The sequence below is a fragment of the Anguilla anguilla genome, chromosome 1 (assembly GCF_013347855.1).
Source record: "Anguilla anguilla isolate fAngAng1 chromosome 1, fAngAng1.pri, whole genome shotgun sequence".
Classification (NCBI taxonomy): domain Eukaryota; kingdom Metazoa; phylum Chordata; class Actinopteri; order Anguilliformes; family Anguillidae; genus Anguilla; species Anguilla anguilla.
The window spans coordinates 47,100,183-47,115,620 of NC_049201.1; the positions used below are offsets into that span (position 1 = coordinate 47,100,183).

General features: G+C 44.3%; 1 protein-coding gene across 1 annotated transcript in view; it reads right to left on the reverse strand.

Annotated features, from left to right (window-relative positions):
* The window catches only part of si:dkey-22o22.2 (neural-cadherin), a 102,967-nt gene that overhangs the window by 19,919 nt on the left and 67,610 nt on the right, over window positions 1-15,438 (reverse strand). The window contains exons 12-17 of the mRNA XM_035416595.1: window positions 14,270-14,437; window positions 8,167-8,416; window positions 7,140-7,267; window positions 6,459-6,645; window positions 6,114-6,257; window positions 764-1,047 (exon numbers count right to left, since the gene is read on the reverse strand). Of these exons, the coding sequence (XP_035272486.1) occupies window positions 764-1,047; window positions 6,114-6,257; window positions 6,459-6,645; window positions 7,140-7,267; window positions 8,167-8,416; window positions 14,270-14,437 (1,161 nt within the window). The remainder of the gene's footprint in view (window positions 1-763; window positions 1,048-6,113; window positions 6,258-6,458; window positions 6,646-7,139; window positions 7,268-8,166; window positions 8,417-14,269; window positions 14,438-15,438) is intronic.

Consider the following 15,438-nt stretch of genomic DNA (forward strand, 5'->3'; position numbering starts at 1 on the left):
GCCAACGGCTTCAAAATATCCATCAAAGAACTTAGGAAACAATTAAAAGTTAATAGGCACAGCAAAGAAATTCAGATTTTTCTTTCAATTTTCACCAGAGGGTTTGTTTACACAAGCCTTTGAAGTTTTTTTTCTTCTCTTTTTCCAGACAGTACAACGCAAGACAATATCAGGGAAACATTAAAGAAGACGACAGCTGAAGCTGAGCGAAAAGAGAGAATTCATTCCAAATTGGAAATTTTTGAAAATCCGCATGTGCATTAATAAATATAACAAAACACTTCAAGGGAGTCTGCCACAAATCTGAAACAATTTAATGCCTTAACAGCAGCCCGCAGTAAATCAATTCTGCATCAAAGAAACCAGTTTTGTGCTGAAGCTTCCATCCTTCTATGTATTTCTACGTGGGATTATTTTCCTTGCTCATAAAATAATAACGAATTGCTCATAACTCGAATAACGGATACGAACAAGAATGTGTGGTATAATCATAAGCTTAACACACTGCAAAATAAATATATAAAGCTTATATAACTATTAAAGTAAGTTTAAAAACTTTTATTAACCAAACAGACTGTGTTTCATAATTCAGTCTGTTGTTTTGGTTTGGTTAGTCAATAAAAGTCCAGCACCTGCTTTTCCAGTATTATTGTCTTTTTTGGACATGTTTGCCGTACTGATAAAGCTTTCTTGGTTTACATTTCTGAATGCGGTTTTGGCACAGGTGTGAGGTGTGGGTCACGGACAGTCGGCGGTCTCTGACCTGCAGCACTAGGACAGGCAGGTCGGTCAGCTCCTCCGTGACGCTGGCGTGATACTCGGGCTCGGTGAAGATGGGCGCCTCGTCGTTCTTGTTGATGACGTCGATGACCACCAGCGTCTGGTTCTCCCACTTCCCGTCGGAGGCCACCAGGCGCAGCTCGTACCGCTGCTCCTGCTCGTAGTCCAGCCGCTGGGCGATGAAGACGGTGCCCACCTCGGGCTCCACGTCAAACGCGCCCCCCGCGTTTCCTGAGGTGATCTGGTACCGCAGCTTTGCGTTGGCTCCTGTCGGGAGGAAGGAGAGGCTGGTCGGATCCATTCTGTGTTTTTCAATTTTTAAATATGAAAAGAAAGTTAACATGCTCTTCTCCCCAGTTATATTATATATTAATGCTATGTTGAAAATGAGAAAATTGTCTTCTGGCACAGGAAACCTGGCTAAATGAAACCCTCTTTCCAGGAATTTAAATTAAATTTAATCTAATTTAAAATTTGGGTTGGTTGGGAGAATAAACAAGGCGCATGAAATCCACAGCCTGTTGAATTTGTCAGTCTTAATTGATTGAAAGTACTGAAATCAGACACTTCAACTACAGATGATAAAAATTACTTAAAGTATCCACCTAAAAAACTTGGACAAGTATCCACCTTTTTATTCTAAAAAAATGCTACTTTTGCTAATCCTCAAAGCAGAAACTGATTACAGCTGCTTTACTCAAGAAAAAAAAACTAGAGGGACATCCAACAAACAGTACTATACAGTGAGAATATTTTCATTAAGCCAATTCCTTATTGGAAAGAAATAATAACCATATTTTCCGAAAGGTGGAGTTTCGTCCCCTGCTATTCCATACTCTAGGAATGGGAAAATGTCAGATCAGATTCCCCATCCGATTTCTCCTCATGATTTTCGTATTTCACACGACCAGTGTGTGTGTCAGGGATGATCAGGGGTCCGACTGAGGCAGTTGGCTTCAAAGGCGCCCAGCTCGGTTTCCCATCCTCCATCTCATCCCGGCCTACTGTCCTAGCCAGTCTGGCAGCCTGACCTTCAGGAGAGCACGGGAGGAAAATTGCGAGGCAGGGGAGCGCGGGCCTAATTAGGGGCCGGAATGCGCGAGAAAAGGGAAATGACGTGGCGAATGCAGATGCGTGATAATGGCGCGGGCCGCCTATCCCCCCACCGATGACTGACCTTGCCGCGGAGCGGAAGAACAGCTCGGAAAGGCGGCGTTCGTGCTCTGGCCCCGCGTTCCCGTTCCCGAGATCAGATTTTACGAGACAAACACCATCTGGGTGAAATGTGTTAGGATTTCATTATGATGTGTCGCCCGCGCCGGCCCGGCGCTTAAGTGCGTTCGTCAGGGCGGCGAGCGCGATGCGCTCTGACACGAACTGAGACGAGCTCGAGTGCTTTCGCCCGCAGCGGCCTCCTTAATGAACAGGGAGGCCATATGGTGCCCCCCTCAGTACACCCCCAGAGCGCAGCAGAAGGGGGGAGGCGGGGGTGGAGGAGGGCTGCCACCTCGCCACCACACCACCTCCCCTGGCAGCAAACGGCACTCCATTCTGGCCCTGGTCGAACCCCCCGCCCCCCACGCCATTCACAGTCTCTGCTTAACCAGGGCAACTTCCTCAACCCTGATGGCTTGGTCTTATTAAACCCCCCCCAAAAGTTCTTAATTTCAAACATCTTCTACCTCAGATGAAACTCAATCCTTGTCTAAGTGAAGGTTTTGACAAAGAACGTGAAACTAATCAGCTTTGGGAAACATTTAAAGGGACCATAAAATTCCTTTATTCCCCTTGGATCAAGCCCTAATTATATCAATTCCCCAGTCCCGTCTTGGCTGTAATAGGAAATATTGAGGTTTAATGGAAAGCCATTCGATGTGCTTTGAAATTGGGATGAGGAGAAAGGTGGGGGGAGTAGGGGTTAGCAAGGATCAAACTCTTATTTGCATTTCTGTTTCATGACAGTCATGAAATATTAGCTGTCGAGCAGTCCCGGTGCGTCCATGGAGAATCTGCCGCGCGTCGCTGCTCCCCCCATTGCTCCCCCGGGGGGATCAATGTCTTGTCTTTAATACGTTTTCAAACACCTGTACGCGTTGACATTATTGCCTCAAAGTTGCTGCCACCGTGGCAAGAATATTTCCCGACAAACAAGTTTGCACTCGACATGTACGTGTTACGTACTTGATATATTTTTCAGTTTTATATGCATGTACAGTAAAATATACTACCAAAGTAGAAATGCACACATGCAGACCAAACATACATCTACAAATATTATTAATCTGACAATAATTCGTAAAGCACCCATATATTTTGACATGTTTTTCACTAATATATTTAGAATTAGCATGTCACACCCTTCTATTTCCTGGCTATGTTGCTTGTTTATGTTGACAACATGCTCAGGTCTAGATGTAGAATGTTAAGACATCCCAACCCAGATAAGAATGGGCAATCCTATTAGCCACGCACATATGGCTGGCAGCCAGCATGTTAACAGTACCAAGCAGGCTGTTGGGGGGGGGGGTGAAACAGTGCACACACTGCCTCTCCTCTGACATCACCAGGTGCGTCTGGCCAGACCAGAACCGGGGACTGGGCTCGGCCTGGCCTCCTTCTGAGCATGCCCGCCTTCGGCTGCGCTTCTCCCAGAAGCCCGGCAAGCGGGATAACGAGGGAGCCTAACGAGCCGGGCTCGGCTGTCTTAAGACCTGGGGGTAGCATAAATAAAACAGCAGCCTTTCACTTCGGAGGCTGAGCAATGCATTATATTACTGTAAGCGTGTTGTCAGCCCAAACCACCAAGTAAGAGCAAGGTGGTTTTTTTCTCTAGCCGCCGTGAGAGCAGATTCCTTCTGGGGGGCGGGGCCAAGGGAAAGCCATGGAGGGTTTGTACAGAAACAGAATAAACTAGCCAGCTAACATTTAACTGCCTGAGACAGGGACTGTGAAAAAGAAGTTGGTACAATTCATTTAACATTAATGTTCATTTTATTAGCATTGTTGTTAGCATTAGAAGTAAAAGTAGTATTAGTATTTATAGTATTAGTAGCCATTGATGTAGTAGCAGTAATATGCAAGGTGTATGTATACTGTTAACCTTTAATGGAATAAATTGCATTGCTTCTTTCACATTGTGCACATTCTGGATTCAATTAAAACAGTTTGGTTATTAATAAAAGTGAATTCCTATTTCATCCAGGCTGTGTACTTTCATCAAGTACCCTGCTCAAACCGTCACTATTAACACCTGACATTAAGAAACAGCCCTCAGGTCCAGAATCCAGCATTTTAATAACTAGAGCACACACTGACAGCATAACAGCAATTCAGAGGATTAAACCGTCTTAGGATAATTCTCTTAAATGACCCAATATCCCTCATCAAAGGGTAAAAAAGATGGCAAATGGTAGGAACTGTATGTTCAGTTGTCCGCTTTGGTCTACAGGGAAGATTATCCACTGGAAGCAGCCCTAGCACGTTTACGCCTTTTTCCCTCAGGCAGGCGCAACAGCGGTCAAGTGGTTGAATAGGAAAGGAGGAGCACCGATTCACAGTAGGGTTTCGTGTCGAGCCCACAGAGGATTGGCTGAATTCCTCACAGACGCATGCTTAATCAGCAGGCCTGGTGCTTAATGGGATCGTATCCTGTTTTATGGATTATCTCAAGCTAATACAGATCATTAGCCTAGTCATACCTGTATCGAAGAGAGGAGACTTGAGCAAGATGTCCGCAGGTTTTAGAAGAGGCTAGTCCTGACTTTAAAAGGCTTTTCATTGAAAAAAACTGATGGGGCCATGGATCAGACTGCATATTCAGCAAGGTCTGCGGTACAGTGAGATAAACACTGGTTTGCGGGGCTTGTCATTGGAGCCTTTTATTTCTTCATACACTCAAACTAAGCAGTCGAAAACAGGTTTGGTTTTACATCACTCTGCAAGGCTTTCATTCCCCCAGTGCTTGATTCTGGCATGCAGGATGCAAAGCCAAAAATTTCCAAAACTCCATTTTTTTTTTGTTGTATTTTGTTTACATCGCTCAAGTTTCACAGTTGCAGATGTGAAAACCTGGTGTCACTTTGGAATCCAGGTAGGCATCTTGAGATGTGACACTTCCTGAAAATAAACGCAAATGATCCCACAAAGGATTTACCATTGACATTAAAGTGTGCTCTCTTATTTATTTATTAATTCACAACGACAACAAGGGACAAACCAAACAAAGAAAAATCAAATGATTACCTCAGGGGGTTGAATCAGAAACTCCTACGTTCACCGGAGAGATTTGCTAACAAGCTTGGGGAAATAAAAGATTGCTTTACCTAGCTTTACCTTGTGTTGTTTTCCCTGTCTCTATAAGGCTTGTCAAAATGTCAGCGAAATTCAAATGAGATGCATAAACACAGCCCCAGACACAGAAAAGTTGCTGGTCCTTGCAAGAAGGTGTGAAGGCATTGATTTTCTCAGGTGTAATGCAGGGCTTCCATACCGTTGCTTAGCAATGCACAGATACGGTGAAACAGCCCTGTCTTAGCAAATCTGTTAATACATCACAAATCCACCGAGCAGTGCTGGGGAAGCTACTCTGCAAATTTAGTTGGCTGAGCTACCAAAAACTCATCACTGGAAGCAATTAAGCTACAGCACAGCTACCAATAATGAAAAAGTAGTTATAGCTAAACTAAAGCAGCTAAGCTTCAGTGCTACTAAGCTAGTTAGCAGCACTGAAGCTATTTCATGAAAAACATAAATTAGGTCACCTATTGGCCATGCCATATGTTGGCTAACACTACAGTTTTTAATGCTCCGACACTAAGTTAACAGTTTATTTCACTGCGTTTTTCAAGTTGAATTCAAATGTTGAAGATGAGTTCTCATCAACCTACATTGTTCATTTTTAATAATGAACGACCTAACATTAGATAACCAGCATAACTGAGCCAGCCATGTTATAGTCCGATCTACATAGATCCATATCCAAAAGCCAAACTCCAGTAGTCGGAGTGGAAGAAAACAGAATGTAGACTGCTCTGTGTGGCTGACACTTGTTTTTGATGTTGTTTTACTATAAAAGGGCATATGAACATCATTAAGAAGATGCAAGAGTGAAGAAGAGGAACAATGAAATCACTGTTCTCTAAGTTCATTGTTAGCAGCACAGAATATTATGCGAGTGTATATGTACCCTGGGAGATGTGTACATTTTCAGTGTTTTGACTAGAGAGTATTTCAGCTCTGAGGCTACAGTACATGTGGTTGATGGTGTGAAGCAAGCAATATAAGGGGCTTTGACATTGGCCTCCCCAGCTCAGAGAACTTTCAGGTGCTACTACCTTCATCTTCGTCGTTGGCCGTAACCGTGATAACGACAAAGCCCACTTCCTCGTCTTCCTCCACACTGATCTCGTACACGGGTTGGGAGAAGGCGGGTGCATTGTCGTTGACGTCTGTGACGAAGATCCGCACGTAGGCTGTGTCTGAGAGATACAAGATGGCCGACCTTAGCATCACTGGTTTAGTCTGAGTGTGCAGTCTAAAAACATGTTACTCACTAAGATGCGCTGCCATAAATGGTCAAATATAGGTTCCTAAGTCAGAATGAATCCTGAAAATTTGGTGTAATACATATTCTAAAATTATGACTGCTGATGACCGTTTCACGATGCGTCTGTGTGTACCTGTGTTGGGCTGTCCCTGTTGGCTGGGCCTGGCAGACTCTGAGCTGTCCTGAGACTGGACCTCGATCAGGTAGGAGCCTTTCTGCTCTCGGTCGAAGGTGGCGCGTGTGTGGATTACCCCTGAGTAGGAGTTGATGCTGAAGAACTGGGAGTCTCCGCTCTCGTCCTTCAGAATGATGTAGTTAATCTGGAAAAGGGAAAGTGAGCACTGTTAGCAATGGTGGCCCCAAGTGAGCGCTTCTGTTTCCGTTACAGATGAAGTTAAAAATGTAAACAAAAATGCAATTACTATTGTTGTTTGTGTGTCACTACCAGTGACCACCTAAGTAGGATTTTTATTTTACATCACCATGATTATCTTAAATCATTCCTGAGATGTAAGAGAAGTGTGGGTGCTGTTTAGACTCAGGTCTGTAGTGGCTCTAGTCTCTAGTTTAGGGGCATAGTGGTTAGCCTCAATACTGATTAGGTCTATTGGAGTCTAAGGTGCATTACTGTTATATTGAATTGGAACATGGGTTTAGTTTCAAGGGTTTTGCAGTTAAATTAAAAAAGGTGTTGCTCTAGTTTAGTCTCAGGTGCGCTGCAGCTAGATCAAATAAAGTCACAGGCAGTTCAGTCTCACAGGAGCATTTCAGGATGGAGTAGGAGACCTCTCAGAGGGGACTGGGGGATCCTTACCATGCCGTGGAGGCCTGAATCCAGGTCTGTGGCAGACACCTGGGCCACCGAAGTCCCAATTTCCGCCCCCTCTGGCACCGTGGCCTCGTAGGTGGAGGACAGGAAGAAGGGAACGTTGTCATTCACATCTGCAGGTGTTTTGGTTGGAGATGGAGATAGAGAGATACAGATGGAGAAAATCACAGAAACAAAGTCTACCAAATGTGACTATATAAAGGCGTATTGGTGATGTTTTACAAAACTCAAGAACGAAAAATTTTTATTGAACTAATTTCCTTTTGAAGACATGGAAATGAAGCAACATTTTGGATTGATTTCACAATGCCCTCCCACTCCCCTTTCGCTTGCAAGTCATTACGGGCAAGCTGCACCACACTGTTCAATGGTCTCTGTTGCGCACTGATTGCGCTACATTTGTAATGAGCTTCAAGAGTCTTTTGTCTTCCGTTTCATTATATTTCAATTTCCATTTTCCTCTTAATTAATGATAATGCATTTTCAAGTGTTGCTTTCCTTGGTGGAAAGCTCTTAGCTGTTCTGCAAACCTCCCATTGACTGTATCGCCCCCCTGAGGAGAGAGAGAGTCGGTCTCTCCCGCACATCAGTAACACGCTAACACAGCTTTGGACAAATACTATCTATGTGTGCTAATCCACTGCTAAAACTACGTCTTTGGGATCATTCAGAATGCAGTATGACAATATCTATTTACATTAGTAGAAGAAATTCTACATGCAACATTCTCTTCCACATCTTCAAATATATATTTTACACAATGTTCCATTTTAGATTCTTCAACATGCATAAAATGACATGAAAATGGATGCATTTTAATGTACAGTGCGCATATTTAAAAAAATATATCCATTTAATTTCTCAGAATATATGGAGACTTCAGATTTTATTTTACTGTGTATTGGTTCATATGCCTATTCAGGCCATTGGGCAGATGTTTGCTCTGAGCGGGGTGACTGCAGAGACACAGGTGTGCGTGCCACTGCCTAAACAGGGGTCAAAGGTCACTGACCTGTGAGGTTGACGTAGACAGTGGTGAAGGAAGCCAGGGGGACGGCGGCCACATTCTGAACGCGCACGCGGAGCGTGAAGAAACGCGTGGCCTCAAAGTCCAGCGGCTCGGCCACCAGGATGGACGCCGAGCCGTCGGCCCGGTTGGGTTTAATGTAGAACCGCACCGGCATGTTGGTCTCCGGGACCTGCCCTTCCTCCAGGTTATAGGTGACCCTGGGGTCGCCCAGGGGTGATGTTGCCTTTATGGTCTGCAAAAGGTGGGTGTTATGCCATTACTGTCAAGGTAAGGTTAATGTCAATGGTGTGCATACTTGTGTGCACACGTATATGTCTATGCATGTGTGGCTGTGTGTGTGTTTGTGTGTGTGTCTGTGTGCATGTGTGTGTGTGTGTGTATGTATGTGAACATTTATGTGTGTACCTGCTTGTGCATGTGTGATTTTGCATATAATTGTGTGGTGGATGGGTGTGTGCAGTATAGTGTGCATGGCAGTCCTTGTCCGTGTGTGTCTGTGTGCTTGTGTATGCATATGAGTGAGCTTGAGTGTGTGTAATTTATGCTTGGAAAATTAATCATAGATAAATGACATTCAAAGCTGAAGATTTCTTTCCAAGAGGTATCTGTGAAAAAAGACAATGGCCTAACTGAAGTGCAACTTTGACCAGACCTTACTTACAATAATTAGCATTATTTGTGAAAGGGCATTCTAAATCAGCACAAGTGCCAATCACTCCAGTGCTGACTCCACCGCATGAATACATTAGACACGGCGCTGCATGTGATCCATCTCATTTCCTATTGAACAGCTATTGACAGTTATGGAGTTACTTTCTGCTGAAATCGTCTCTGGACTCTGTCCTGATCAGTGCCAATAAGGACCTGATGACTGCTTTATGTTGTTTTCTCCACTCTGCTCTTTTTCATGGGAGCCTCGGTCAAGTGGAACTAAAGTGACAGGAAGAGACAGGTGAGGGAGAGGGGGAAGGATATCACCGCCTCACACCACCGGCCACGGACACAGCCTCGCAGCGCAGAGCCGCAGAAAACTCTGTCGCACCGATTCTCAGGTGTGAGGAGCTGAAGCTGGCGAAGTGGCCCTCCTCCGACAGGGAACTTATTCGGAATGACACGCCGTAATCTGTGGCTCAGCGGGAGTCGGGGATCCCTCCCAATCTGGCGGGCTAGACTGAGGGGCTGTCAGTGTTCCACCGAACAAATGATCAGACACCCACATCTGCCACAGCTGCCTCCCGGTCCCAGACTAATTCCTGAGCTAAAGGAATCCCAGGTGTGCCTTCAGGTGAACTCCAGAAACACAGTATTATGAACAGGGAGGGGAAAAGCCCTCCAAACTACCACTTTACAAATGAAATGTTAGCTCAGTGGCGGACAGCCATGTTCACAGAGTCACGGTGCTGTCATTTTTCTAGATCTCTGTTTAATCTACCACACCTCAGTCACCACTCATACTAGATAAGGGTCCACCATTAAATTATGGGGCAAAATTTTATTAATTTTTTTTACCACAGAAACATCACTTTAACTCCTCAGATCAAAGGTACCTACGCTTCAAATGGAACAAACCAGGAGTGCAAAGCGTGGCCGACAATTCAATCCCTGGCGTGAATACTGGTGCATTTTCTTAATGGTCCATGGAAATTTCATCCTATTCACCTGGGTACGAAACAACTATTTATAAATGTGAAAGAGTGGTTTCAGTCGCTCTTTCCCGCTGACCCGGGGCCAGCCTGCTCGCTCGTGGGGTTTGTGGTGGCTGCCGTTAAGTGGGCGAGGGAGAGAGGCAGGGCCGAGGTGTGGGCCGTTCATTCAGCTGTGACTGATGCCATCCTCCACTGCAAAGGTTACAAGTCACTAGCAGGAAGGACGGGCGGTCATGGCCGCTGTCACATGCACCTTAAAAGCTCGCTGCTTCCTGCTTTATAGGTCAACACATTCTGCCACATCACAGCACAGCTGACCTACTTCCCCACCTTGCCCACCTCAGAACCTCTCAGTGGAGGTGGTTCCTTCTGCACTAGCGAGCAACACCCAGCACAGGGGCTGATCAGGGACCCAAACAGGGGCCGATGCAGAGCGAATGACCTGTAGTTCAGTAATGGTGTACAAGGACTGAATCTTGTACTAGGACAATATGGTACCATGACTGTTGTAGTGCGAAGAACTGCTGGTAGGAGTCTACGTGGCTGGGAGGAATTTGCCAATACATTACCAATATTACACTAAAACACTAAGACTACTGAAAACAAGAACATAATGTACAGAATAGGTTGCTCAGCCCAGTTAGCGCAGGGCTACTGTAGATACTCTAGATGAATGAAAATTATGCAGGAAGCGAATTTACTGGAAAAAAGTGTCTCCTCAGAGTAACACTACCATCATCTCATATGCTAGGGTACCAAGACTCAGTCTCCCCTGCAGTTAACAGGTGCTGCTGTTCAGCTCTCAGCAATGTTCCAAGCCAAACAGGGATACAGTCTAGATAGTTGTTGTTTGAAATGGCTGGAAAATAGTTCGCCCCATTCGAGATGCGTTCAGAAATGGCATTTTTTCTTGACCAATCACATTTTCAATATCAATATGTGGAGCACCACTGAAATGGTGTGAGATGCATTACACACAATTACCACCTTGTAGTTTGGCAGAGGAAACATTCCCTATTGGGAACAGAAAGGTGGGTAAGGGGAAGCAAGTAGTTTTAACCGACATCCTACGTCAATTGTTCATTCCGCATGGTTAGGGATAGAAATGGGGGAATAATAACTTAAAATAGTACAACACCAAAAAGCTCTTAGATGTTAGTTTCCAATTCAGTGGAAGGCGCTCCCCTCCCAGCCCCTGAAACAAGAATGATCCTGGCCCCCAGACACCCATCCTACGGGGGGTTCACTGCGGCGCTGTTCAGAAAATGTATTTTTAAACTTTCTCTTTTTTACTTCAAGACTGCTAAATATTCATAGCAGCATGAGTTCATTTAAATAATTAATTTCGATTATGTGTTGAGAAATACAAAGTTCCCCGACCCCTCCGAAACCCAACCTATTAATTTCTCCCAGTGATTTATCAGGGAAGCAACCCCCGCTACTTGATGAAAATGATATTCCTATTATCTGATGCATGCTGAAGAACAGGGAGCTCTTAATTACTTCCTCAAGGTTACAATTACTCCATTTGGAATCTGTTAATTATCATTCCTTGAGATAATTCCACAATGAGATGGCTGATATTTAAATTTTTAATTAGGAGACCGAAAGACAGATAGACAGATAGAGGAGAAAAGGGGGGATGAAGAAGAAAAATGCAAAGGAATTGAACACAAGGCAGCACAGTTTTGCTAATGAATGCATTATACTGTTTAACAAGCCTAATTTGTATTTAGAGTTCTAAGGATGAATTACTGTGAAGACTCCCAATTCACAGAACAGATTTGAACAGTTGCTACAGTTACGTCTCACTAGGGAGCAAATACTGTACTTTCAGAAGAAAAAATTCACTGTAATTGTTCTAAGTGTAAGTGCTTTGTTTTTCAGCTTCTATTGCTAAAAATATTAGTGAGATAGAGAGACAAAAAGATACATTTTCAAAAGCATTCCTATAACTTTCTTATTTTGGATGTGCTAGTGTAAGTTATATGTCTAGCATAAAGAGTTACACACCATTAGACCACTTCATGGCACTTACTGCTGAGTGTAATGCAGAATTATGGGCAGCCACAAAATGAAAGACATGGCTGTTTGCAGGAGACTAACTCAGGGCACAGTGAAATCTGACTGCAAGCCCACTGTAATCAACCAAACTGGAGAATTCATAGTTATTGACACTGAGGGGAGGTGGTGGACAGTGTAAGTGTGTATATACAGAATATATATGATATATATAATATATATCATATATATTCTGTATATATACTATATATAGTGAGCTCCATTGTGTTTGCGACAAACATATATTTTTTATTTGGCTCTGTACTCTGTATTACAGTGCAGAATATACTGTATTAGCTAAAGCTATAGCATTGCCTGGGGAGGGATGCTTCTGTCAGCAGGGTAGTCTCTGCCTTATGTTGCAAGAGCACCTCCCTTGGTCATTAGGGTGCCTGCAGCCTTCCTGCATCAGCAGCAGTGCAATGCCTGAGCAAAAATAAGCAGTAAGTGGTTGCGTGTGTCTCTAAGAACAGTTATCCTGCTGTCCCTAAATCCATTTAGGATACTGTAGGGATGAGCCAATGGCCTACAGATACAACTGAGCATTCCAGATTGGGGAAAAAACTGCAGAATGTGGATTGGGTGTACTATAAGGACACCCATGGCACAAAAAGAGCGGTATAGCAGTATATAATTACCGATAATGAGAAATCATCTCATGACGCATTAGCAGTGTCCCAGACACAGCTACAAAAAACCACACAGCCAAACAACCACAGCTGGCTGGCAACCAAGACTTTGGGTAGAAGCATTATAAGATCATAGCTAGAAAGAGCGTGGGTCAAGCCTTCATCAAGCCACTCTGCTCGCCCAGTTCCTCTCCCATCTCTGAACAACCCCCCCCCCCCCCCAAAATAAAAAAAAAATTCACTGACTAAGAAGAAACGGCATCACAGGATGGAGACGCAGGCGATGGCGGTGATGAAACAATAGCCGCATCTCGCCGAATTACCATCGAGGGCTGCGTGCCGCCCCGAAGCGCCTCATTGATATGCAGATTTCCACGCATCTGCATCTTAGCAGGCCGCGCGGTGTTATTAACAGATCATATTAGTGCGGCTAAATTTAAACAACAATCTACCTTGGTAATTACACCTCGACGCCAGCGTTCGGCGGCGTCGGAGAGGAGCCCGGGAGAGAGCGGGGCGGATGCTTGTGGCTTTGACGAAACCGCGTATTAAAATATGTAAAGAGCCCTCTATGGAATAAGCTCCCCCATTCATTATCTTCAGGAGGGCATCTACCGGAGCTGTCTAAGATGAAAGCTGTCAGGAAATGAATGCAGCAATTAGGCGTCTTTCTGATGCACTGTCCAGGCCAATAAGAGGCTATTGTGAGGCTATAACCTGGGCCATAATTTTATCTGCTTGTCTTGCTTTTTTTAATCTTCGGTTCTAAGCAGATGATTTAAATTAAATTTCATGATACTGGCACCCGCTGCGGCCTCCCCCTTGATGGATCCGTGTGGAAATGGGAGCTTTTGTCCATGGCAAACAGGTCGGCGACCAAAAAGGCAAAAAACACCATTAAAAAGCAACCAAAAAAGTGCTCAGGGATAATTAATTAGTACCGACAAGCCTATCCCCAACACGGGCCAATTTTTGCCTCACACTGAAAGCTTTCTCTGAGGCCTTCCTGCTGAAAGTAAGTGAGAAAATCTAGTCCTTGCTATGATTGGTGCAGCATTGCACGAGGAATGGCTGGGAGCCATGCAAGCGATGAGCCGACGCAGACATGTGGGATAAATGCACAAGGGCCTGTAAGCCCAGCAAAATATTTAGCAGAACCTGACTAAAACATGCTGACATGGGGCGACAAGTAAAGACTTAAATAAGGGGGCTCCTCGTGGCCCTGTTTCTTGATGAATCGGCTGGATATGAGAGCCAAAGTCTCAGAAGACAGTTTTCATTGGTTCATTTTATATAAAATGAACTGGGGGGAGAAACTCGGCGATGGTGGTGGGGGATGTGAGCGTGGGGTAACCGTGGTTAGAAGACAGATGTGGAGCACGGGGAATTCTGGAAGGATTGAAAATAAGAAGTGATGCTGCAGGGTATAACCTGAAAGAGGATCCGATTCTTTAAGTTTCGCCAAAGATTTTATATGTGCTGACCCAGGAATGTTGGTCCTGGATCCTAAGAAGGGAGCTTCCATAGTACCAGTGGCCTTAACTGTCTACTTTGACTCAAAACGCAGTTTGCTATGGTCCTATAAAGGGGAATGTAAACATTTGGTCAGTATATAGAACATCTTTGCATGAAACCTCCTTTCAAGAGCGGACTCTCTGGCAGGAGACTGTCATAGATATGGGGGGCACAGGGAATTCTGGGAGCAGGAAGTGTTGACAGCGCAGATAGTGCAGCCAAGGGCGTACTCACCACAATCTTTGTGTCCCGTACGGTGTTTTCGGGGATGGTGACCCAGTACTCGGCCTGTTCCCACTGGGGCGGCTGGTTGTGGACATTGGTGATGATAACTGTCAGATCCACAGAGCTGCTCCTGTTACTGCCGTCTGTGGCGATGATCTGTTGGCTGATGCGGGAGGTCTGCAGGGCAACAAAACGACCGTTTCGTGAGCTGCCCTACATCAGAATCCATTTTATATTCTGAGTCATTTGTCTGAAGAAACAATGAATCATAATTAATCAATACAAATGAAACTCTGAAAATGATTCCCCACTTTAATTGTACAATGTGACACAAAAAACAAGAAGACATATGAAAGACATACACTATATGGCCAAAAGTATCTGAACACCCCCTTAGTCTGGGGCTGTTTTTCATGGTTTGGCCTTAGACCCACTAGTTCCAGTGAAGGTAAATCTCACCCTAATGCTACAACATACAATCACATTATTGATGATCCTGTGCTTCCCGAAGAGTTTTGGGAATGTCCTTTCCCATTTCAGCCTGACAATGCCCCTAGGCACACAGCGAAGTCCATGTAGAAATGGTTTTGTCGAGAATGGTGTGGAAGAACTTGACTGGCCTGCACAGAGCCATAACCTCAACCCTATCCAACACTATTGGGATCAATTGGAAAGTCAACTGCGAGTCAGGCCTAATCACCTAAACAGTGCCTGACCTCATGCTCTTCTGGCTGAATGGTAGCAAATCCTTGCGGCAATGCTCCAAAATCTATTATAAAGCCTTCCCATAAAAGTGGAGGTTGTTATAGCAGCAAAGGTTGGACCAACTCCATATTAATAGCCCATAATTTGGAATGAGATGTTGGATGTCAGGTGTCCACATACTTTTGGCCATGTTCATGGGGTTATTCATTAACAGTGAAATAAATAGTAATCTAATTATGCATCCAAATGTTAGAAATGATACATACTGAAACATGATTATGTTAATAGCATCGATTTTGTATCTGAAATGCATGGTGTACTGCTCATTGTTATTCAGAAAACAGTTAGAAAGGAGCAGTTTTTTAAAAATACAACCGCATTGAGATGATTCATTGCCAGAAAAGAGTTTGAAACCTTTGTTTAAAAAAAGATCATTGCGACGGAAGAAAAAACTGACATTTTTACGACCGCAG